The 25,781-nt window shown below is 39.9% G+C and overlaps 1 protein-coding gene across 8 annotated transcripts in view; it reads right to left on the minus strand.

Annotated features, from left to right (window-relative positions):
• SSBP2 (single stranded DNA binding protein 2) overlaps positions 1-25,781 on the minus strand; it is a 273,547-nt gene that overhangs the window by 178,623 nt on the left and 69,143 nt on the right. For 3 of the 8 annotated variants that reach the window (XR_012158937.2, XM_073344390.2, XM_073344388.2), the window contains exons 3-4: positions 18,385-18,446; positions 14,918-15,002 (exon numbers count right to left, since the gene is read on the minus strand). Coding sequence is in view for 4 of the 8 variants with exons in the window: in XM_073344390.2 (XP_073200491.1) it covers positions 14,918-15,002; positions 18,385-18,446 (147 nt within the window). In the remaining 4 variants the exon portion in view is untranslated. Of the gene's footprint in view, positions 1-14,917; positions 15,003-18,384; positions 18,447-23,485; positions 23,564-24,310; positions 24,384-25,781 lie in introns of all 8 variants that reach the window. The other 5 variants (XM_073344395.2, XM_073344391.2, XM_073344389.2 and 2 more) reach the window with 3 other exon arrangements.

Consider the following 25,781-nt stretch of genomic DNA (forward strand, 5'->3'; position numbering starts at 1 on the left):
AGCTTTACTTGTAGTCCATGCTATGACTCATTTCCCCAATGATCCAGTAAGACTTATAACTAAATGATCTTTAGTCTTATAAATTTAATGAAGAAACATGAAAATAAAACATTTTCATAGTGTGTATGTTTATGTACTTACAGATGTACAATGCTCCAACACACACACACACCCTGTGTAAAAGGTACATTAAACTGGAGTTAACGTTGAGTACATATCAGTATTTTTAAAATATTACAGGGATATTATAATTATCCTAAAATAAGTATTACAATCTCAGAAAATTCTAAGTTAAGGTTAACTTAAGAGAAAATAAAACATGCTAAATTATGGAAATGCACAATTGTGGCGCCCAAACAAACTTAACTCTGTCCTGTAGTGACACCAGGACGAGAAGACAAAAATCTAATGTCTATAAAAGCCAGTTTAATGTAATTTGGGACTACAAATGCTACTACACCATAACTACAAATGTATAATTATTGCACAGCGTCACTATAGGGTAAAAGTTTCCTTGAGGTTTTTAAAATATCTTACATGAACACTGAACAAGAAACCCAAATGAGAAGGCTACTGTGGGATATTATTTCTAATGATTTAAAATGCAGTATCAGCTTTTAGCCAGATTCACCAGGACACTCAGGATACTTTACACCAGTGGTTCTCAAAGCCGGTCCACCGCTTGTTCAGGGAAAGCCCCTGGCGGGCCGGGCCAGTTTGTTTACCTGCTGCATCTGCAGTTTCGGCCGATTGTGGCTCCCACTAGCCACGGTTTGCCACTCCAGGCCAATGGGGGCTGCGGGAAGCGGCGTGGGCTGAGGGATGTGCTGGCCACCCTTCCCACAGGCCCCATTGGCCTGGAGCGGCAAACCGCAGCCAATGGGAGCCACGATCGGTGGAACCTGTGGACGCAGCAGGTAAACAAACCGGCCCGGCCCAGCCCACCAGGGGCTTTCCCTGAACACGTAGCAGACCGGCTTTGAGAACCACTGCTTTACACCACTCTGGAGCTGTATAATGCAGTCAGTATACTGGTCAGTTTCCCCAACTCCTGACCTCCACATTGCCCTACATCTCCCAGTTTTCTTCTTTGACCTATTCACCCATTTTCCCCAATATACATACACCTTCACTCCTGTGCCTCACATTTCCGTGCTCACATGCACAGTTTCCTTCTCCCGTCCTACCTGTTGAGTAGATTTAGAGTAATAAGTAGGGTGTTTTTTTAAAGAAATCATTAAAATTTACAGTATTTTGCCAGTATTCTTAACAAGAAATTTCTTATTTCAACAGGGAGGAAGAAAAACATTCTTCTACAGAGGAATTCCATGAAGAACCTCCCTCTTTCAAAATGCCTGCAATCTCCTTTTAGTCTCAATGAGCATGCTGAAAGTGCCCTTTAACAAAGTTGCCCTCTTTCAAAATGACCACTGCTTCCCACTGGTAACAATGGCAGTTCAGCAAGCTGCCCTCTAGAAAGATGGTGGCTCCAAATGCAGTCAGGGATCACCATTTAACTCAAACTAATCAACCAATTTACTTGTAAATTCTCAGAAAATTCAATCTGTACTCAAAGAGTAAATGGAGTAATTTTAGAAAGAATATGCCATATCTTTTATATGTAACAGAATGGTTGAATCCCTGCTATAAGTGCAAAATTCAGCACAACTTTAACTGTAGGACTGTGCATCCATAAACAGAGAAAAATGTATTTGGATTTGTACAGTACCAAAACCTCCTTGCATCAAATGTTAATGTTAAAATTTCTGACTTTTATGCATATAGCATCTCAATCACAATGCTACTAAACATTATGTGAGAAGGGTGAGAAAGACAAAAATCACCCCTTCTGCAGGAAAACTCTTGAGAGAATTACTGGGAGGAGGATTCCCTCATGAAATTTTCTCACAAATAATTCTGTTGCTGGATGGGATTTGGCCGGACAACAGGTTCGGGCCCCCAACTTGGCAGATCTCAGTCTTTCTCCTAGCAGCACAGAGCCATTTACACTAGCTTTACAGGCCTCTGCCCAAACCGACTCCTTGGCAATGAAGTTTCAGGGTGTCTCCCACTGATGCATGCCTTTGGAACTCCCCCTAGAAAGAGCTGCCAGCATAAAGGGGGCATCTCCCAAATGGGACATACAAAGTTGCAAAAGCATGCAAAAGTTAATGAAGCTTAGGGTGTATTAAAATTGGAGGTAGATTTACCATAGATATACAGAGTGTGGAAATGGGGGTGGGGGATAATTGGGATCTGTACCTTTAAGTTGTTTAGCCTTACAGATAGGAAGTCTGGGTGAGAGGTGCTGCAAAAGCCTATGTTCTGATATGCAGAGGCAGTTGGGTAACTGTCCAACTGAATAAAGAGGATCTATTTCAAGCACCTTGGGCCTAGAGCAGTGGTTCCCAAACTCTAACAACCTGTGAACCCGTTTCACTAAAATGTCAAATTTCACGAGCCCCCTCCTAAAAATGAATATTTCCAGGGATTTTCTCCTTTACCTGAGTATAAATGATAAAAGCAGTGATCTTGGAAATATAAAATTGGCTTTTATGACATGCTTATTACACACTATTTATTATTTATTATCTATCATTACAGTATTTTTATTACATTATGAAAACAGCAACACTCTTCCAAGATCTCACTTTCGTAGCTTGTATCACTTTGAATAAGCCTGTTATAAGACAAGGCTCCTATGTTTCATCAAGGAGTATCAGATGTGAAACAGGATGAAGGTATTTAAGAAACCAACTCAGAGTTCCTCCTACACAAGCATTCAGGTCTTGAGCAGTCCAGGCAAACAACGAATGTTACAACAAAGCTTAAACTTGTTCTTCATAATAATTTTTAAAACAATACTAGCTGTCTATTTAATTTTAAAAACAGCAAAAAATATCTACCTCCCTTTCCATTTCTTATAAGGAGTCTTGAAGTTTAAATCTCCTCAGTGTGATTGATATGCTTGCTTTGATCTGCTTAGCTCTTGGAAGTCCAGGGACTCCGGGCTGCTGGCCCCGTGCTGCCTGGGATCCCTAGGGATAGCTCTGTCCGCCATTAGGGAATTTTTTCCCAAGAACCCCCTGTAACATTTTGCGAACCCCAGTTTGGGAACCACTGGCCTAGAGTGATTCCTGAACACCACATGCTACCAGGAGTAATTAAAATTAAAGAAAATAACCTGAGTGGCAGAATGGAGCAGCTAAAAAACTCCACTAGAGCAGAAACTCTCTGGAAATATGGAAGACAACAGCAAAATATTTAAAAAGTGTGTTACTTTCTATCTGCAAGCGATGGGTGACAATCAAAAAGGAAGACAATCAGAAGGTAGTCTTATTTCTGACAGTAGCAGGTTCTGGTGCACTTGATTTATTTATCAGTTTTCAGTTAACTCAGGCAGAAGAGACTAACTATGAAACTGTATTACAAAAGTTTGAGGAGTACTCCGCTCCACCTAAAAATGAAACATGACAGATGTTTTCAACCTGTGTGTATAAAAAGAATTAGTCCTTGACAGGGCAATTAGGACTTGTCAAGCAGTGGTAGTCCAGAATGAAGCTTATGGAGAATGGCTAGTGCTCTGACACTATAGACATGATTGAGAATCCAAAATATCACAGGAAAAGAAAGCTAAGGCTGAAAGGCTCACAGAACTTAAACTCATGATGAAGTAAGAACAGCTCATGGAGCTTCATGTGTTGTGACACATAGCGTAAGGCAGGATAATTCACAGGATATGGAAAAAGATGCAAGAAATTAAATGGATTGCAAACTCTTGCAAAGAGATGTAAATACCAGCAGCGTGTGCATAGCATGGACAAAGAGGACAACAACAGCACTGCTAGCTCAGACCAGTGTTTCATAGAGCAATGAACACCATTGCAGCAGAAGATGAATGGACTGCCAACCTGAAAGCAAATGGGACATATATTAATTTTAAGTTGCACACTAGCGCATAAGCCAATGCATTGCCAGAAACAGTGTTATTAACACCCAAAGAAAATACACTGGTAGTGAAAAATAAAACTCAGGGCTAACAATGTTGAGCTTATCCCTACTAAAGGAATATATGAATTAGATGTATGGGTAAATAACAAAGTAGAACAGATACAATTTGTAATAATACCCAGGGAAAGAGCACCCATTTCTGGATTAAAAATATGTCCACCCTTGATCACATCCAAAGGGTGCACTCACTGACAGGATGGGAGACCAAAACAACTGGGGAACAGTGTGAGGACATCTTCCAGAGAATAGAGAAACTCTCAATAGAGTACAAAATACAGTTGAAAGAGCCCAACTGCCACCCAACACATGCCCTTAGAAAAGTTCCCCTCCCCCTAAGACAGAAGCTAAAAGGAGAAGATGGATAGGGTCATTGCTCTGGGAATCAGAGTGAGTAGAAGAGCCAACAGAGTGGGTACACTCGATCACTGCAAGAAAAAAACCCAGCACTTTTCACGTAGATATTGTCCCAAAAGTATTAAGTAAATATGTAAAAGAGGAATACTTTCCACTACCTACAAGGGAAGAAATTGTTGGGGATATAGCTGATGTCAAATATTTTTCTATTCTGGATCCATCAGTAGGGCTCTGGCAGTGCACAGAAAAACAGTGTACACATTTGTGCACATTCAACACCCTGTTTGGGAGACACTGTTTCCGCAGACTGTGTTTGGGTTGTATTTGGCACCCAAGGTGTTTCACTGGAAAATACAACACATTTTTGTTGGTATAAACTCTATAGAGGGTTCTGCAGTTTACATAGATGATGTTTTGATCTGGGAAAAAAGAATAGAAGAGCATGAGCCAACACTCCAGGCAGCTCTGGAAAGAACAAGAGATCTGCGCTAAAGCTAAACAAACAAAAATATAAATTCTGAGTAGTGGAAATAACATATCTGGGAGAGACGTGAAAAAAGCAAGATGCACAGGCAGATCACAGGAAGGCCGAGTCCACCAGCAGTATGACTGACTCAACACACAAGGAGAGGGCACGAAGTTTTGTTGGAATGGTGAACCATGTAGGGAAATTTGTACCTACTCTAGCAGCTCACACCAGCAACCTGAGGGCACTAGTGTACCAAGATGTCCAATGGACATGGAACACAAATCTTAAAAAAAAGAGTTTGAGAAACTGAAGGCATTAATTGATAAGGCCTCAGTCCTGTGGTTGTATGACAGTAAGTGTTAACCTAAATTGTCCACACACCATCTGCAAATATTGGTGCAGTCCTCCTATAGCAGTATGGTCAAAACAGGAGACCAGTGGCTCATGGGCACTAACAAAAACTGAGTGTCAATATGCTCCAAAAGGAGGCTTCGGTCTTAGTGCATGGCTGTAAAAAGTTTCGTTTCTTTATTTATGGAAGGCTAATGTTAGCTGAAACTGACCACAAGCCATTGATCGCTATTGTGACAAAGGGCCTGGCAACTATTGCACCAAGAAATACAGAGATTATTTTTTCAGTTAGAAATGTGTGATTTGCAAATTGAATACAAACAAGGAAGATATTTGGAAGTTGCAGACACACTCTACAGAGCATTTGAGAAAAGTGCAGTGGAGCAAAGTCCAGAGTCAGACATCATACATGTTAATTTGATTAAAAAACACCTGCCCGGACTTCTATGAAATGTGGACTGTGATTGTCAGAACAACAGCTCAGGATAAGAACCTGCAGAAATTGATTAAGGCCATCAGCACAGGGTGACTAGGACAGCATGTTCCCAGCTGCTATTACCAATTTGCCAGGGGTGGGGGTTTTCAGTCACAGTTGGAATTTTGGTTAGACACCACCATGGAGATCCCTACGGTATTACTGAAAAGTGTTAAAAAGGTCATGAAGGTCATTTAGGAATAAAAAAATCTAAGAAAGGCTAGAGAGATTATATACTGGCCTCAATGAACAATGACATTGAGGAAGCTGTCAAGGCTTATAGCATGTGCCAAAAATACAGGTCAAATGAAGGAAATGAGCCCTCATCTCGGTAACAGAGGAAAAATTGGCCCCTGAAGCCATGTAGGCATAGATGTGTTTACACTGACTGGAGAAAACTATGTACTTGTTCTACACTATTATTCTCATTTCCCTGATACACCCTTATTAGAAGATACTACAGCCAAACAGGTGATTGTGCATATTAAATGTATTTTTGCTAGATATGATATTCTGGCCCTCTCGAACAGAGGGTATTCTATAAAATCACTCAAGCATCAACATTTGTATTTCTTCACTTTTGAGTCTTTCAGCAGCCATCATGAATAGTTAGTTGCACATGTAAGTATCCCACAGACATGTCACCTAGTAAGAAAATTAACTTAAAGGGGGAATTCAATACCCGTTAATGTTATTATTCCAGTGGATGAGGGCAGTCACGTGTGAGTAGACAAGAGAACACAATGAAACTAAAGAATGTCCAAGCACCTGTCCAGGTTTTCTTAAGGCTTTTTTTAGCTTCCCAAACATATATTTAAAGGCCGGTAGGTGAGACACATCTGCTTGAAGTGAAATTGATCAGAAAAAGGAAGGAGTCTCACTCTAGCTTAAACTGAACAACATTTATACTAAAATAGCAAAGTGCAGTATTTTAACAGTGACTGTATGTAAACAGTTAAAAGGACAGTATGCAAAGAGCATTATAACAGTGAAGAAATACCATTTACAGTTTTAAAAAATTGTCTGTTCTCCAAATGCACACCGTCAATCTCTAACTGGATAGGATCTATGTAGCATTCCTTCCATTCAGCAGAGTGGAAGCATTTCTCAAGAACACAACCTAGAAGGACCCTGTCAAAAGCTGAGGCTATAGAAACACTGGTTGCCAGTAAAGTAAGAGTGTGTGTGTGTGTAGGAACAATCTGTTCCATCTTGTATTTAGCTGTGACACTCTGAGTAAGTTTCCCAGACCTGAAGAAGAACTCTGTGTAAGCTCAAAAGCTTGAGCCTCTCACTGACGAAGTTGGTCCAATAAAATATATTACCTCACCCACCTTGAGGGAATTTATGTCAGTCTTCCAGATCTCTTCTAGGGAAGAAATGCCTCTTTCAGAATAGGAGAGAGCATTGCGTATAGTGATGGGGCCTTTAGCCATTATTGAACAAAGCAGACATTGTGCAAAATAAGCAGGCCCCCCACATATTCCACAGCCACAGAAATCACACCTTGCCACAGAATTGTGCTTCAGAATCTCAACTTTCAATTAAAAGAAATTTAGTTTGTAGCCTTTATGGTTGTGGAGATAATCTTGAAAACATGAATCAAACATAAAGTGATGCAGGGTTGTCTTCTAAAGTGTGCAGAGTTAGCTCTGAGGAGCATGATCTGTCTCATTCATTTCAGCCAGGACTCCATGTACTCCATGGCCATAGAGTTTGGCATTTCTTTCACAATGATACTGAGTTCAGTAGTTTCTCTGTGGAATTCTCCATTTTGCTGCAGCCAGAGGCCTGATATTTTGTTTTCTGTCTCTCTGCCTGTACTTTCCTCTTGTTCTCCAGATTCCTCACTAAGGGGTATTAATATGTGCATTCTACATGCACTGTTCCACTGAGATGGGCAGCAGGGAGCCAAATCTGGAGTCCAATTTTCAGCCAGGAAGCCGGGAGGACCCAGAAGTGTTGGATGGCCAGTGAGGCTGCCTGGAGAACAACACAGTAGCTGAAGCTGGGGAAGTCAAGAAAATGAGCTGCTGAAGCTGGCTACAAGCTTCCTCCTCCGCTGGTACACATAGGAGGCAGAGAAGGAGGTTCTGAAATGGGCTGCCTGGAAAACATTGTGACTGCTGAGAATCATGGAGACAGGCCACCTGAAGAACACAGCAAAAAAAAAAACAACCTCAAAAAGTAATAATTTGTGAAAATAAGCGTTAGTTTGTTTTATGTCAATGAAAAGTTTCAACTACTTTCAATCGCGTGTGCATTTGGGTCAGAAGGAAGGATAGTTTATGAAAATAGAACAAAGAGGTTCTTGCTACAAAATCCAGTCCTGTTGTGCTGTGGAGCAATGGAGTTTGAGAATTATGATTATCACTAGTATACATTCTCTGATTCATTTGAAGAGCACTTCCTCATGGATCTTTCCTGATAATCTTTGGTCTTTTCAAACACATGTACAAACTCATAAACCCCAAAATTCTTTGTAATGTTTTTGAATGAATATTTATATTTATGGTCCTTTGGGCATCTAATGAAGAGATGTGCCTCTTAGTCTCATTGAAGGAAGGACACAAAGAAAGCAAGAAGATCTCCTGTTTCTAACGGAAAAGAGTTGTGTACTTTAAACAAAGGAACAATGTGGAGGCCAACTTGTCCTTATGAAATACTAAGCAAGGAGATTGGTAAAACATCTCAGGCAAGCAGACATAATCTATAATAGCAACTAGAAAATATATTTTCTAGCATTAAGAACTTAAAAAGCAATAGCCTACATCCTACTTGGGATGGAAAAGAGAATAGCAACAGTCTTTAACACTCCATTCAGCCTCCATGTAAGGTAATCTGCATGATATGGGGCTTAACATTAACTAAGACTCAAAAGAATCAGTTGAAAAGGGCGTATTGGTTTATGAAACTGTAAATTATTTGGAGGCAATTACTTTGTCTTTTTCTTGTTCTGTACTGGATTTAGCACATTTTGGGGCAATGTAAAAATCATAAATACTCAAACCCAAAGCAGAAGCCTCATTTGTCAAGTTGCTGTTGAGGAGACATTCATCAAACCTAAGAGGGAAAAAGAAATCTACAGTTTTACTGTGGCCATTTGGTAGTATTAATAGATCTCTCTTTACAATAGAGTCTGGAAGAAATGTCATTATAATAATGAACAGAGATGCAAGAACTTTTGGACTGCAAAAAGATCTCAACACTTACGTTATAAGACCATCTTGAGATGAAGGGAGCCTTTAATGTGTCAGCCTATCAGGTCCAGGGTCATGGAATCAAGGTGGCACCTGCTTAGCTCACCAGGAGACTGCGGTACTATGTGCACAACCTAACAAAGCAGGACTTTACAAAAGAGATGAAAAGTTCTACATAGGAAGCTATAAGGGAAGGAAAGCTCACTCCTCAAAGACGACTAATTTTTGGCTCAGAGCATTCCTACAAACGATTTTGTGTGTGTGCGCAAGATTTCTAGAGCAAAGAAGTTTTCCTCTACCCAACAGTTAGCTGGACTGGCAAAGAAGCTTGGGGCTTTTAGTTCCCTTTTCTGGTTCAGATAAGCTACTATTGCTAAATTGCCTGCACAGTTTAACACTAGTTTTCTTGTCTGAGATACCTAGATCACAAACAAGACTCTTTTTATGTTTCTTTTTTCAAGTATATGTACATGAAGCTTCAACTAAGGGTAGAACCATTTTTCTTGATCCAACATATACAGTTCCTGTGATGGGTTCGGTCACAGAGACCCCCTTGGGACTGTCACCTGATGTGCTGAGACTACCTCTGAGCCTGTTTTCTCTTCCAGTTTGGGCCTTCAGAACCATGCCTTGTTGAGCCAGATATGCTAATCTGCTGCAACACAGACCCACGGTCTGACCCACACCCCCAAAGCTGCAGACTAAACTGAAAATGGCTTAGCAAGTGCTCCTGTCTCTAGCACCCAGACATCCAGCTCCCAATGGGATCCAAACCCCAAATAAATCTGTTTTACTCTGTATAAAGCTTATACAGGGTAAACTCATAAATTGTCCGCCCTCTATAACACTGATAGAGATATGCACAGCTGTTTGCTCCCCCAGGTATTAAATACTTACTCTGGATTAATTAATAAGCAAAAGTGAATTTATTAAATATAAAAAGTAAGATTTAGTGGTTCCAAGTAATAACAGACAGAAAAAAGTAAGTTACCAAGCAAAATAAAACAAAACATGCAAGTCTAAACCTAATACATTAAGAAACTGATTACAGATAAAAATCTCACCCTCAGAGATGTTCCAATAAGCTTCTTTCACAGACTAGACTCCTTCCTAGTCTGAGCCCAATCCAGTTCTTGTTAGCTCCAGCTCAGGTGGTAACTAGGGGATTTCTCATGACTGGAACCTGCTTTGTTCGGTATATATATATATACACACAGACATAGATATATATATACACAGATATACACAGACAACATGAAAAAATGATATACACAGATATACACAGACAACATGAAAAAATGGGTGTTGCCATACACACCATTTTTCATGTTGTCTGTGTGTATATCTATCTATCTTCCTACTGTATTTTCCACTGCATTCATCCGATGAAGTGGGTTTTAGCCCACGAAAGCTTATGCTCAATAAATGTGTTAGTCTCTAAGGTGCCATAAGTACTCCTCGTTCTTTTTGCTGATACAGACTAACACAGCTACCACTCTGAAACCTGTCAACCTTCACAGATGGCCATGAAAGAGTCTATAAACAGCACTTACTCCACTTACCAGTCAGACAAAGTCAATTTTCATTATTAATATCATCAAAAATAGAAATGATTAATCGTAAGTACTTCTGGAGGTATAGGCCTGTCTTTATGTAATATGGGTGCTGCAGTATTTATACATATATATATATTACAAATATATACATATACTGTACTGAAATACATATCAAGTACAGTGAAAAATATTACATATTGGAGATATATCCAGTTACCCTCCTCCTGCATCCAATGTTTTAAAACCTTTTTCCTGTTTCTTAAAAACCAGATTCAGAAAAAACATATTAGATTACCTAGTTCATCCTACTAAAGTACATGTTGTTAAAGATGGATTCTCTGGGATAAGACCCAAGGACCACTCACACCCTAAACAAGAATCATTCTCTTAGATCTACAAGGTACATACCTAAGAAAGTGTGAAAAAACAAACAAACCTTCTGTGGCTTTGTTGTGCCTAACAACTAAAGTTTTTAGATATTACACATATTCTATTATTGAATACCTGTATTACAATCCACCATAAGGGCTCTGATGTTTTCAAAGCCTTTAAACTGAACCACAGCCTTGAATTCTAATATTGGCAATATAATGTTCTTCACTGAGCATAAAATCCCAGCCTCCTTGAAGTCAATGGTAAAACTCTCATTGGGGAAGGTTATTTTAAAACATTTGTGTTTACATCTATTGCACCTAACCTATTAGGCTATATTTTTCCACGATATCATTGCCATATGCTTCAGTATGTATATACAATATATTTGTAAGAATTTAGAATCTAAAAGTAGATGCTAGACTTCAAAGTCATGTGTTGTTATAGTGCATATAATTAAAAGCAGATGAAACATAAAAACAGTATTGGTCCTGTTGTATATCATATTCATAAGTACAGACAGTCAACTTCAATTGTGGCAAAAATCATTGAAATATGAGATTCACATTTTTGTCACACTAAAGGCTGCACACATCCCAACGATATAGGTTAAAAAAAAACTTACAACAACTCGTTATCCTTGTTATACTTCATGAGAGAGCGCAAGTTATAGTAGGTAGTAGCAATAACAGGAAAATGCATTTATAACACAGGCACTGTCCCATAATAAATATACCTTACCTGCAATGATTCTATCACCTAGTCATTAATCATGCCATTTTACATCTAAAACTGTAAAACAAATCTCTGTTTTTTTGCTTTGTGTTTTTTAAGGTAGGGAGACTCCAAAAAGCAATCCATCAATCTCAAATTAAAAACTGATTGTAAAGCAGGTTGACATGGAAAGGATGTGTGTAGGTCCTGCCCTATGCTGGTTGGCCTACATACAGGAGCCTACCATGTGTCTCCCTTCTTCCTTCCCTGACCTACTTCCAACCAGATCACATACAGTGATCTGACTAGCCATATAAATATACATCTGTTTCATGCAAAAAACTTATTTGATTACTTTTTTGATATTTTTGGATGATGACACTGAACAACAGACAAAGCAAAATGAGCAATAAGACTGAATAGCAAACAGAATAATAGGGATTATAGCATTATAGAGGTAATGTTAAAACAACGGAACACAAAGTTTCTTGTTAGATATCATTTTGATTCAACTACTGAAATCATCCCACCATGCATTTCCAAGTTTAGCATCAACAGTGACCTCTTTAATAGGAGATCTTGAAGAAACTTTCATGAGCTTAACGGGCTGTGGGCTCCAACTCATTTTCCATTTCTCAACGTGAAAGTATCCTTCATTGAAGGTATCTTCTCATCACTAACTTACGTCTAAGATTATTTCACAATTTTTAGAGTTTCAAAAACTTTTCACTTCTGGCACATCCCCTGTTATGATAGTATAATATATTACTATAGTAATTTTGTCACTCTAGAGGCTCTGATCTCCCCAAATTTACTTCACTGAACTCTGTTCCCTGCACTCCACCTGTTATGGGATGTCCACCCCACACAAGGCCTGAAGGGGTAAATTAAGGCAATTAACCTATAGGCTGCACCTGGTGGAAAGCCAGGATGAGCGAAGGCCTAATTGCTGATGAAGTCCAGCTGTGGGAACAGCTGGTCAGGGTTTATAAAGAGAGGAAGTTGGCAGTAGATGGGGAGCTGTAAAGAAGTGAGCCTGCGGTCACAATCCACGATACAAGGGGGAGAGCAGGAGCCTGAGAAAGGCAGGGTAGGAAGCAGTCAAGGGAAGGAGCAGTAAGGTCTGAAAGCCATAAACCTGAACTTCTAGTTTGAGGATCCCTGGATTGGAACCCGGTGTAGAAAGTGGGCCTGGGTTCCCTTACAAGCCACTGTGGGAGTGGCACAGTCAGCACAGAAGTGGACATGGAGACTGCCTGAGACCCTGGAAGGGGAGGATAACTGACTTGGCTGGCGGGCAAAGCCATGAGGAGAGGCTCTGCAGCTCCTGACCAGTGAGAGAGGGGTTGCAGGCCAAGTGACTGAGACAATGGGCTGACCGACTACAAAATAAAATGCAATGGAGCGCAAACAGTGGTGAGCTAATTCCCCAGATGAGCCACGAGAAGGCGCTGCCGAGTGATGAGTAGAGCACACACCTGTTACACCATCAGAAAAACTCCCCTCCAGAGGAGGAGGATTAAATACTGTTCTATTAACAGGAGCTACAAACAGCAAACATGTCAAAATATTGTGCCCGTAAATAAACAAGTACTAAAAGCAGAAAAAGCTTAGATTACAGAAATTTGATCTACTTACAGTAGTACATTTTTTAACAATTCCATTCCTCTGAAACACAATTTACCAACTCAGCTAACTACAATAAATACATGGCTGGGTGTTTTCCCCCAATTTTATTTTTGCTTTTTCCCCATTTTTGTATAGCTCATGAAAGGTGTGGGATTGATAGCTCTGAAGACTGTTGCCTTGTTATTTGTCCACAAAACAAGTACAGCCTGGACAGCTGCTGTGCAAAATTATTCATGCTGTCCTGCAAATTGCCTCAATCCTAACCAGAAAGGAGAATTTAAAGGGGTGATACAAGCATGATGCCCACTTATTCCCTAGTCTTTTTGCAGAAGATGACAGTTAGTGCTAATTGCTACACAACTTCCTGTCAACTAGTAACGGAACCAAGATCACCTCTAGTTAACATATTACAAGATACTAAGTAGTCATCCGATGATAACAATTTGGGACAACATGCAGGATTTAAATGGGTAACCTAGAAGTTAAAGACTCTTAAACCCATGATCAATCTTCTGATCAATCTTCTGAGCCATCCATGCCAAATTCATGCTTATTAGACAATCTGTAATAACAGTCTACTTCACAGTTATTCAGAAAACATAATTCCACACAAAAAGGTAACTGAAAGTAATGGTCTGACAAACTGAAAAAAGCCTAAAGACACTCACACTTAAGACTAATACCCTGGCCAGATTTTTGACCCCACTACAGCCTCTTTGTGTCACTCTGGAGGGACATAGGGGCTATAAAGCCCTCTTAGCTAGCCTTCTGAGGATTCCATCAACACCGATGACGTAGAATTGTCACAGTGGTATCCTCACCCCAGTATAAGGGATGTGGCTGGAGAAAAAGGAACACAGATGCTGCATTCTGGCTACCCCAGCTGCTGGCACAGCTCTTTCGGGCCACAGGCAGGCAAAGTAACTTTGACCAAATCTGAGGCTGCTTTAAGTTGTACCAGGAGCTGAACCAAAGGGCCTCAAAAGTCGCATACAGCCTCCTTTCCCCCTTATTCCTCCTGTTGTCTTGCTCTACTGGATCAGATGATTCAGCCCCTTATATTTACCTCACTTCATAACACCTAGTCTAAATATTGTAACATGATATGCTTCTTTAAAAGGTGAAAGGACATTCTGAGGATTTTACTTCCTTTCAGGATGCAAATGTCCAAAGAACAAACTCATTCTAAGGCAGGGGAGGCCAACCTGAGCCTGAGAAGGAGCCAGAATTTACCAATGTACATTGTCAAAGAACCACAGTAATACGTCAGCAGCCCTCCATCAGCTCTGCCCCGCCGCTCCCACTGCCTCCCGCCCACTAGAAGCCCCTGCTTCCCTCCCTGCACCTCCTGATCAGCTATTTAGTGGTGTGCAGGAGGCTCTGGGCGGGGAGGGAGAGAAGTGAGTGCACTGCAGGCTCAGGAGAGGGGGCAGGAAGGGGTGGAGTGGGAGCAGGGCGTGTGGCAGAGCCAGCGGTTGAGCAGTGAGCACCCCCTGGCCCATTGAAAAGTTGGTGCCTGTAGCTCCAGCCCCAGAGTTGGTGCCTGTACAAGGAGCCACGTATTAACTTCTGAAGAGCCGCATGTGGCTCCGGAGCCACAGGTTGGCCACCCCTGTTCTAAGGCATCTATGGAAAGCAAATCAGAGTACTTGAGATCAGGAAGCTGTAGATCAGATATTCCTTCTTTTTTTGAATCACTACTGCCCAGAGATTTTTCTTTGAATATAATAATCAGACATACAATAAACCAAATACAGTAATATATATACATATAAATATAACTTACATAATCATGAAAGGCTTTAGCTTCACTTGAATGTTCACACGTTTCTCGTCTTTCTGGAGCTGCACAGTAGAGATCCCAAAATACACTACAAGTTAAAAATAATGAGTTATAAAGATAGCAAGGAAATAATTATAATATACTGACCTTATATCTATAGATCACCTTCTGCCAAGGATCTCATAACTCTTTATACATATTAATGAATTAACCCTGATGACAGCCCTGTGAGGTAAGAGAGCACTATCTTCTGATTCTCTGAGGCATGTAATGATATGTCCCGTTAAGGCCACTATAGTTTAGTCCAAGAATATCAGTACTGCTGCAAGTTACTTTAGAGCAATGGCTGGAACTCTATATTAACCTTCTATCTTTGTGTGTGCCCACATTTACTTCCACAAAACACCACTTGGCATAAAGAAGCTGAGACTTGTCCAAAGTCACACAGTAAGACAGTGGGGATAAGAATAGGAAAAGTACCTAGATCTTCTAAGTCGCTGTACTGTGCTTTAACCAAAAGACAATAAAGCAGCATATATATGGGTAAATGTAAAAAGTGGTAAAGAATACCATGATATAGTCTTGGCTTATAAATAGTGAAAAAAAGATTGTGATGCCTTTAACAGGCCCTTTTTATACTTTGGAAAGGAGCAGTGTTTAAATATAGTGTTAAAACAGAGTTTATATACTTCTCCCTCTGAACTGTTTTTAACAGGATTTAGCCAGCTGTATTCACTGAATAAAATAAACAATGTTTACATATAGCGTTTGAGGTATTTTATCATTGCAGTCTCAAAGTCCCTGGAATCAAAAGATCTGCTATTTATTAAAACACTTTAAAGAATAAAATCAAAACTGAATTTTATTTGGCTGACCTCAGACATATGTGTTGGAGTTCTTCTAAGACCTCTTTCACTCGTTTACCCAAGAATGCAGTTCAACTCCAGTCTCATTACTTGGGTTCCTTTATTTGGCATACAACAATGCTGCACTGCATTTATCCGACTCAAGCAAAGGAGGTGGGTATAGGGCGTACCACAAATCCAAAGTTACACTGTTTTATGTTTCAGCTTATTTTGTCTGTTGTAAATGGTTTCCTGAGTACCCCTTATCTTAGCTATCTTTTAGCTTTCTGACCCATTTACAACCCTAATTCTGTCTCCAAAGAAATGAGCCCTCACCCATAACCAACTAGTCATGTCAAGCCAGACCTATTCATGTCAAGCCAGTTTAAGTCCTTAGATTTATCTTTTGGTCATCATGCCATAGATCATAATTTAGGAAAACTTTAATTGGTGTACTGACAATTCCACTGCAGGCAATCACTATTAAAGATGAACACAGAGGCCAGGAAGACATAAGGAGCAAAGTCTCCTTATAGAATTTCAGACACAGAACTCTAAAAGAAACATTTGGTAGTGATTATGCCACTTTGCACAGTTATGTACTTATTACCTACTTTCCTGGGGCCAGGTGGAACTACTATGTCACCCGTAACTTCATCCTTTGTTGTCAGTAATCACCATGATTATCCATTCATAGAGTATATATGTACATAGCAGATGTGTCTGGAATCTCCATACAGATACAATTCATCTTGGCAAAACAGCAGTTCCTATGTTATGTTATATTCCTATGAATTATGTTTTCATCTGCTGTTCCAATATTAAACTTTGGGATGCTATATATACACACAGACACATAGATACATGTAAGTAAGTGTGAAAAAGTATAAGGCACTCATGTGGCATACCTGTCAGAGATAATGGGCTACCTGAGGAAGAGATGGGATTTGCAGAGTTTTTTATGCTGTCCATTTACATAATTCTTTATTTTACCCCGTTGATGTTAGTAAACTACTTTGTAAGCCAACACCATAGAATTCTTCCAAATGAGCATGCGTGCACTTATTGATTTGACCATGTGGATATCAGCTGTAGATGTTAAAGGCCCCAAGTCAGTAAACTACTTAAAGCTGTGGAAAACTTTAAGTGTGGATTTAACAAGCCAGGCCCTCCTTGAGTGCCTCCTGGTGGCATGAAGGTGCCCTACAGGGGCCCAGCATCAGTTCCACCCCACTCAGAGTCCCTTCAAACACACCAGCACTCCCTTGGGTAAACTTGTCCCAAGGTAATTTATTATTATACATGTCTCGAAGACATAAAGTCCCATATTATAATTCAAAACACCTCTTCCTCTGCTGTCTTTTGTCACTCTAAAATCTTCAGTCCCCAATCTTCCTTCAAATGAAGGGTTCCTTGTTTATTCCCAACATCCCCAGTAAAGTTTAAAGGCTAAAATGAAGCAATAACATAAACAATGTCTGCCCACCCTGGGTTTAATGAAAGTCTCATATCCTTCCTGGGTTCTTTCCCAGTCCCCTGCTCCTTGTATGGGACAGTGGCCACAAAGCCTCTCTCCACAGCCTTCCTTCACCCCTGCACTCATAAACATTGGCATGAAATGTCCCCTCTCCCACTCTGGAGGCCGCTGACTTCTTTCAACCTCAGTTTTCTCCCAGATTCCTGCCCCTTATATAGGGTGATAGCCATAGAGGGACTCCCTAGCTCTTCCTATGGCTCTGGAGTCTTCACCATCCATGTCTCCCTGTTTCTGACCTATGTCTCCTCTCTCCTGGCTCCCCAGACTCCTTATATAGCTCCTGCCCTCTAATCAGATCTAACCATAGCACCACTGTTCAGTAACCCTCTGACACTCACTTAAGTCCAGCCCTATTTAGCAAAGCACTTAACAACACGTTTAAGTCATATTTCAACTTCAATGAGACTTAAGCACATGCTTCAAGTTAAGTATGTGCTTAAGTGCTATAATGAATTGGGGCCACAGGCAGTAATGTTGATAGTGTATTTTATGTCATTTTCCTATGACAATATTAAGTTTTTCATCTCTGCTTGTATTCTTAACCTAATGTTTTCCCATATGAAAACTTATTTTTAAATCATTATTTACTGCAAGACTCACTGTAAATAAAGTATTGAAACCTGTTCCAGTTCTAATATGATGTGTTAACACTGTCAACTTCGTAATACACCCTTTTGCCCTAGCAAAAGAAAGTTTTGGAGAAACAATTGGAGTGACGAATACCACAGGCTAAGGACTTCAACATGGAACTACTTCTTTTCTTAGTAAAATAATAGGGGAAATAATGAAATCTAAAACAATATGGCTATGCTTCTTAGATATGCTTTTTTAGGAGACTCCATTGTTATTATTAGCTTCTTTCATTGTTTTCTACACCAATTATTCTTGATGAACTCAGTATAATTTGTACAAAATTCACCTGAATTTCTTTCATGCCTCAAAAGGTTAATAAAAAAGAATTTGTCAGCTTAAAACAAGGAGGAAAATTTGGTATTTTACTGTTCTTTTTCCTTCAATTTTAAGCATAGCCATTCGACTCCACTCTCAACCTACTTTAATTGGAAGGAAAGAAAATTATTAACACTTACCACCACCAAGAGTGCAAGAATCCTGGGGGCTCCCCCAACGTGATGTTTTTTTCCCATCTTATCTAAAAGGAATAAAAATAAAGTATTTTATGTTTTTCCACTCAGTCTGAACAAGATACATTAACTAATCTACCCAGATAGGAAAGAGATAATACATGATTGTGCAGTTAGAAAAATATTTATCGTCATGAATTTGGGATGACCACATAACTTAACACATCGTATCACCATGTACTCAGCATTTGTCACATATTTTGCAGAAAACCTATTTTAGAAATGTTTTAGTGTTTTTAAAATTTTTATTGGTACTACATTTTGTATCCCTCTGCCCTTAAGCTAGATATTTTAGTTAAGCCCAAATGTACTGGTATGAGAGAGAAATTAAAAGTAATACATTTAAAAATACCTCTAAAAATTGTATACAGTGAACATGAGTCAGAGAATTTAAAGAAAAACTCAAGATGCTCCAAGGGTAATCCTAATGACTCAGCAGGTGGCAGTCTTCCCCCCAGGTCCAAACTGCACCCGTGTTTCAGCGTGGTAAGGAGCACTGTAGAAGTGTTAGAGGTAACTAATATTCAACAGCAATTTTCACAAAGGTACAGCTGTTAGGTAGAAGGGAATATCTAAAAATAGGAATTTAGCTAGGACAGAGGGGATATCACAAATCCCTCCACTAGTTACAATTGGATATAGTAGTATTTACTTGCTGTCCTAAACTATGGAGAAGTATTGGTGTTTAAACATGCAACATTATGACGCAGAGGTAGCAGCGACTTTATGTCAGTGGTGAGTGAAATGAGTTCTACTTTTGTGAAATGCTTGGGAATCCTTTGGTATGAAAGGTGGTGATGTGTAAAAATAATATTATTAATAAAATGGACAATGATTAAAGCTTGGATTTTCAGACGAACTTGAGACAGCTTGGTACCTAACTCCGATTGAATTTCAAGGCCCAATTCTCAAGGAATTTCAAAAACAGCTGATCAGACACCTTTCAGGTTTGCATATAGCTGGCAAGAAGAGGATACACACAGCCCGAAGGTCATTCCAAACAAGCACCAATAAATCTGTTCTACCATGTTATGATGTACACCTCTACCCCGACATAACGCGACCCAATATAATGCGGGTTTGCATACAACACCGTAAAGCTCCGACACGTGGCTCTGAGCAGCGTGTTAAGGGTGCCAGGCCGGGCCAGGGCCGAGGAGTTGGATAAGGGGCAGAGGGTCTTGGGGGCAGTCAGGGGCTCTCCCCCGCCTCCCCAGGTCTGGGAGGCGGGAGCTGTGCAGGGGGGGGATTTTGGGGGGCCCCACAGTCCCAGAGTGACCTGGGGGATTAGCAGGGGGCCGGGAGCAGCCCGCTCCGCTTCCCTTGCCCTGGCCCCAGCCATGTCACTCGGAGGAGGGGGCTTGGGGGAAGGGATCCCCCCCGCACTCACTGGCAGCAGCGGAAGCGGAGCAGCCCGGCCCCAGCCTGCTCCAGTCCGCCAGCTCCCAACCGAGGTGCTCCACTTCCCGCCGCAGGTGAGTACGGGGGGCATCCTTTCCCCAACCTGCCCGCACTCACCGGCGGCGGGAAGCGGAGCGCCGCAGCTGGGAGGTGGCGGAGTGGAGCAGGCCAGGGCTCCGTTGCTCCACTTCCCGCCGCTGCCGGTGAGTGCCTGTCAGGGGGCGGGGGGTGTGGATAGGGGTCGAAGCAGTCAGGGGACAGGGAGCAGGGAGGTTTGGTAGGGGGTGGGGTCCTGGGGGTGATTAGGGACAGGGGGTCTCTGGAGGGGGCGGTCAGGGAACAAGGAATGGGGGGGCCAAAGCAAGTTCGATATAACGTGGTCTCACCTATAATGCAGTGAGATTTTTTGTCTCCCGAGGACCGCGTTATATCGGGGTAGAGGTGTATTGTGTAAATGCTGCTTACTTAACAGCAAAACTATTTTATACATTTTTTTAAAAATTTATTGGGACTATTTTTTATATCCTTTTGCTGGTAAAGTCATGAACTAACTACACAGGGCTCAGGAGAAAACAAATAATGACAGCTAGGGATATAAAAAGTATCCTTCCAAATGTACAAATACTGGGTAAACTATAGACCAGATAAAGTGTAAATTGGAATAAAAGGCAAAGCAAGAAGTATAAAAGCAATTTTTAAAAAATTAAACTCTTCAGATGCACTGGAATCAAGAAGACTACATGCGTCCATTGGGAATAACTTGAAAACTTAAGTAGATCACCAGGAACCGATGCTATTCTTCAACGGGTTCTAAAGTAAACATAAAATAATGTACTAAGAAAGATGTATAGTATGTACTTAACACCAAAACTGTTAATGAAGACTGGAAAGTCATTGATCTGGAGTAAAATTCATACCTGTGCAGAGGGCCAACATAAAGCCTATGTACTACTTAAATCCTTCAAAACATGGCTTGAGGGGGATCTAACTGGTGCATAAGCTTTGTGCTGGCCCTCTTCACAGAGGTACATTTCACCCCAGTCAGCATCTTCAAAACAAGAGCCTGTGAGAAATAAGAGAGAGCTCTCTCTTATTTTTTATGCATATTATATGTTCTTCTGTTTACTTGCTGGACATTAATCTGTCTGACTGCATACATTTAAATCTAAAGAGTCTGTTAGGAAGAGCAGGCAGGAAATGAAACAATTCCAGAGATATCTTCAGGGAAAATATCAAGGGTCCTTAAGAGAACAATGAGTGAGCTATTAATAGGGAAATACCTACCTTACTGTCTCCAGCTAGATTAACCAGGTAATTTTTCCAGGATTAGGACATAAGACACTGAACTGTTAAAAAAGCCCTGCATAGAGAGGAAGGGGCATGGAGAGTGAGTGGAAAGCAGCTGGGGGAAAACACTGGGACAAATAAAAGGGAAAGAGAATTTGCTGCAGGGGAGCCTGTCCCTACCACCCCAGAAGTTGGGTTACCCGAGCTACGTGGAAGTTACCAAAACTAGCAAGGAAAGGATAAGGTATAGGTAAGACGCAATGTGTAGGCCGTTTGTTGTTTTACCCGTTTTCTCCACTTGTTGTGATCCTTTGGATGAATAAACAATGCGTTTGTTTTGAAAAAGCTGTTTTGAGTCACTTTAATCAACTGTTGGTCACATCTCCTGAAGGAAATTCTCTTGCAGGAATCAAGAGGAGCCACAATTGATTAATAGGGGGGCTGCAACTCAAGAGATCCAATGTAAAAGTAACTGACCTCCGAAGTTCCAGCCTTTAAAAAGGTTAAGGAAGGAAAGCCTATCGCCAGAGGAATGTACTTGAAAGGGGACTATGAAAGGGTCCAAAGTGCAGCTCACCCTGTAACTATGACAGAACCCCAGGGGATTCTAGGACTTACTGACCTGTGAATCTCAGTTCTAAGAAAATTCATTTAAAAAACAGAGTATCACAAAATCTGGGAAAGCTTAAAAAAAAAACAATTCCTTAGGACATTATTTTACAGACTAATTGATTGTAATGTCAGATTTCCTGATATCCATCTCAAATTTTCCCTTTCTTAACTTTGTCCCATTACTCGTAGTTACACTCGCTTGTACAACTTTAAATAAAGTCTCTCGATCTTTGTTGCTTACACTTTTCAAATAGGTATAGACTGTTAGTCATCACTTAGCTAAGCTATACATATTTAATTCTTTTAGGGCCAAATTCTCAGCCTCAGAACTGTTCTAAATTTTGGCCTTCGATAGCCTCATGGACTGTTATGCTCAGTTGGGAACTGCTAGAACACATAGGTGCTCTAGCCATGCCTCTTTCTTCTGGCCCTGCCTCCTAAACTGGAACCAGAAGAGAATGTGGCTTCGGAGTGCCTCATATGTAACCTGCAAATCCCCCACACCACAAGAATCTTCATTTGACCTGCTCTGGTGGATTTGTAGTCCCATTCCACCTATGGATCAAAACAAAGAGGACAAAGCATGGTAGAGAATCTAAGCCCTCATCTTCCCTTATAAATTTACCATCCAGCTACTTCATTTTTGTTGCTCTTCTCTCACTGCCCTCTAATATGCCAATATAATTCTCATAACAAGATATTAGGAACTGAATATAGCAATTCAGCTGCAGTTGCACCAAACTTATATAGAAAAAAGAAAAGACTCTGTGATACAGAGATTCACCATATGCACCCCAAAACTGAACTGGCTTTTTTGGCACCATATTCCATTGCAAACACATGTCTAATCTGCTATCCACTATCACTCTCTTATTTCTTTCATCATTGCTGCTTGCCAGGATTCTCTGCCCCACTGATTTATCTGTGTTTTGGGTTATTTCCCATCCAAATGTGTTAATAATATACAGTTTTCAAGATGAATCACATTTTATTATTTTCAGCCCAGATTTCTAATCTTTCTATGTCACTTTGTATTATTTTAAAATGTGTGATCATTGTAATTTATCCCAACATAGTATCTTCTATAAATGCCATCAATGTTCTGTTTACTCCTTCTTCTATACCATTGATGAAGAAGTTAAATGAAGCCCATGGATCTTTGCAGTATTTAGTAGATACCACACACCAATTCAATGTTGCTATTTATCACTGCCTCTTGTTCCAGATAATTCAGCCACTATTAGTCCACATTATAGTGCTTCTGTCTTCTCAGATTTAAATTAATTTTGACAGCAAGATTTTGGGAGACACCATATTGAAGGCTTTTCCAAAATTCAAATGTCATACCTAAATTGTTCCCCTCATCCACTCACTTTGCAAACCTACCCTAAAAACAAAATAAGCAAAGCTTTATCTTGCAAAATGTATTCCTTATAAATGAATGCTGTTTTTGCTGAGCCATAAATTATCCTATTAATTTTTTATATTTTTCTCTTAATTATTTTGCCCCTACTTTAATAGAGAGAAAAACTGGATATACCAGGAGATAACTGCTGGAAACCCTCTTTATTTAAAAAAAAAACAAAAAGTTTTACCACACATTTGCTATTCTCCAGTCTTCCAGTAGCATGCCAGTTGTCCAGGACTGTTCAAAAAGTCATCAGTAGCAAAATAAATTTATTACCATTTGAATCTGTACCACCTGGGATAAGTGATTTTGAGATGTGGAAATTTTCCAAGTTATTACCTTGCCTGCTCTTTATTCAATGCTGTTTTCCCAAGCTCTTCTTTACTTCCCACTTGTCAACTTATTTTCTTAAATATTCTTGTTAAAGAGAGATTTTAAAAAGGAGTTCAGTATCTCTGACACACTGGTCATTTTTTCCTATCATAGACAAAGGTTGCTGAGAAATTTACTTGGATTTTCAAAAGATTTACAGAGTCCTTTAACAAAGACTATGAAGACAAAATTAACATAAGGTAAAAGGCAAAAGTACCATCAGGTGTTAAAACTGGTTAATCAACAGGACACAAGTAGTTATAAGACATAATTGCTTCTTCAAATTAAGAGAAGTTGTTAATTGGTATCATAGGGATATGTACTGAGACCACTGTTGGTCACCATTATCTATGGTGTATATAAATGGGGACAGAGTCTGGAAATATAATATAGTATAATACATTTCATTGCCGTGTGTTTGGAATGGCTGCATTATACACAGGTGGTGAAACCATGAGTAAGTTATACAGGTCATCCCAAGCAAATACTAATAAAATCATGTATACCCTAAATGCCACATTTGTTACAGAAAACAAGTGGGATCTTTAAGTAGTGAAAGACAAGGAGGTAAGGGGTACAAATCACACCAGTGAATTGTTGTGCGAAGTCGGGGATGCCTTGTGCCAGAGATGGGTGAACACTTGGTTAGCACAGACGTAAAAATCCAGGTTTATCACTATAAACTGATATTCACAGTGTTGTTTTATTCCTTTTTTTAAAAACCACATACAGTTATTCTATTAGCACACATTATCAAAATTGTGAAAGAGAAGAAAACAATGGGAAACGTACCTCTGATAAAAATGTCTGGGCAGATTTCTGTGCTCCTACATGGAGCAGATATTCATATACATACAGTGCTAACCTGGAAAATGAATGAACAAAATGTATTCAGTATAGAAAATCTGTCTGCTGTTTGCTCTGGTTTGGTTTGTTGCTTTTTTTTTCTTTACAAATAGTCTCAGAAATTAACATATTGAACTATGTACTGCTTGATTGCAGAAAACATCAGGTACTAAAAGTGTCAGATCTACTATTATCTCAATTCTCAACTTTTAAACTAGAGTATGTGGGTCAATCGTAGGAGAGCTGTTTAAATAACACTTAACAAAATATTATTAAAAAACCAAAATTAGTCTATGTCAATATTTTAATGATATTTTGGACAGATGCCCAGTTAGCTCATAGCAGTTCAGTTACTGATGCTCTATATTTACCCACACCAAGCCAAGCCTGCAATAAAAAATACAACATATCCATAAATTATAGCAATGCTGAATTTTTTTTCAAAGCAAATTATTCTTGTGGAAGGTACCAAACCTTTAGCACCTTTGACCAATATTCTTTGTTTATTTACAGAACATGTAAACCACAGGCTGCAGCAGTAAAAGCTTCCTTTGCTTAATCAATAATCAATGCACCCCCAAGTCTGGTGTGGAGGGAGGGACCATCTCCCTAGGGGAAAGTGTGAGTTAATCTTAAAATCCACTGAATCCCTTGCATTTCTACTGAGATTGACGTTAAGGGTGTCAGTTATGGTCACAGCTCTGGAATGAGCTCCACAAAAGTAGACCCCCCAGCCGGGCAAATCACCACTGAAATCAATGAGGCTCCATGCAAAGCTCATTGCATGACTGGCGCAGATTTTGTGAATACCTGTGCACTAAAACCAGGGCTGAGAACACCATCTCACACAGCCCTCAGAAATGGCAAAGCGCAGGCCCTCATAACACAAACTAGATTTGAATCAGTGACCTATCGGTGAAAAGCTTTCTATCCCGCTTCCTTTTCCTCCAAGAAACCACTCCCCAGCAGCACACTTTTTCTCACAACGCAGCAGTGTCAGATCTTTCCAGTATACATTTCTATTTGGGCAGATTTACATCTTTTCTGAAAAAAACGGTTCTGCACAGAAATTGCATGTAAAATGTCTCTGCCCAAGAAAGGAAAGGGAGTCCAGCTATTACACTGTTTTAAGGATGTATTTCTAAAACAGAAAAATGGCTTTGTTTTTCATTCTGCAAGCAATCTGAGAAGAATTTGAACTAAATGCTGTCACTGTTTTTAAAAGATTTATATATGACAATATAAAATACAAGGGAGGAGTTCCAAAATACAGATTATTCTTGATCCATATTTTGCTTAGAGTGTTCGGTCTCCTCTACTATATCTCCAGTATCATAAATAAAACTATAGACTTGATTTCTCCTGTATCTCTTAAAGTAACAAAATCTTGGATTCCTTCTAGGCTGAGCCCTGAAAG

This window comes from Lepidochelys kempii, chromosome 5 (assembly GCF_965140285.1).
Source record: "Lepidochelys kempii isolate rLepKem1 chromosome 5, rLepKem1.hap1, whole genome shotgun sequence".
In the NCBI taxonomy this organism is placed as follows: Eukaryota; Metazoa; Chordata; order Testudines; family Cheloniidae; genus Lepidochelys; species Lepidochelys kempii.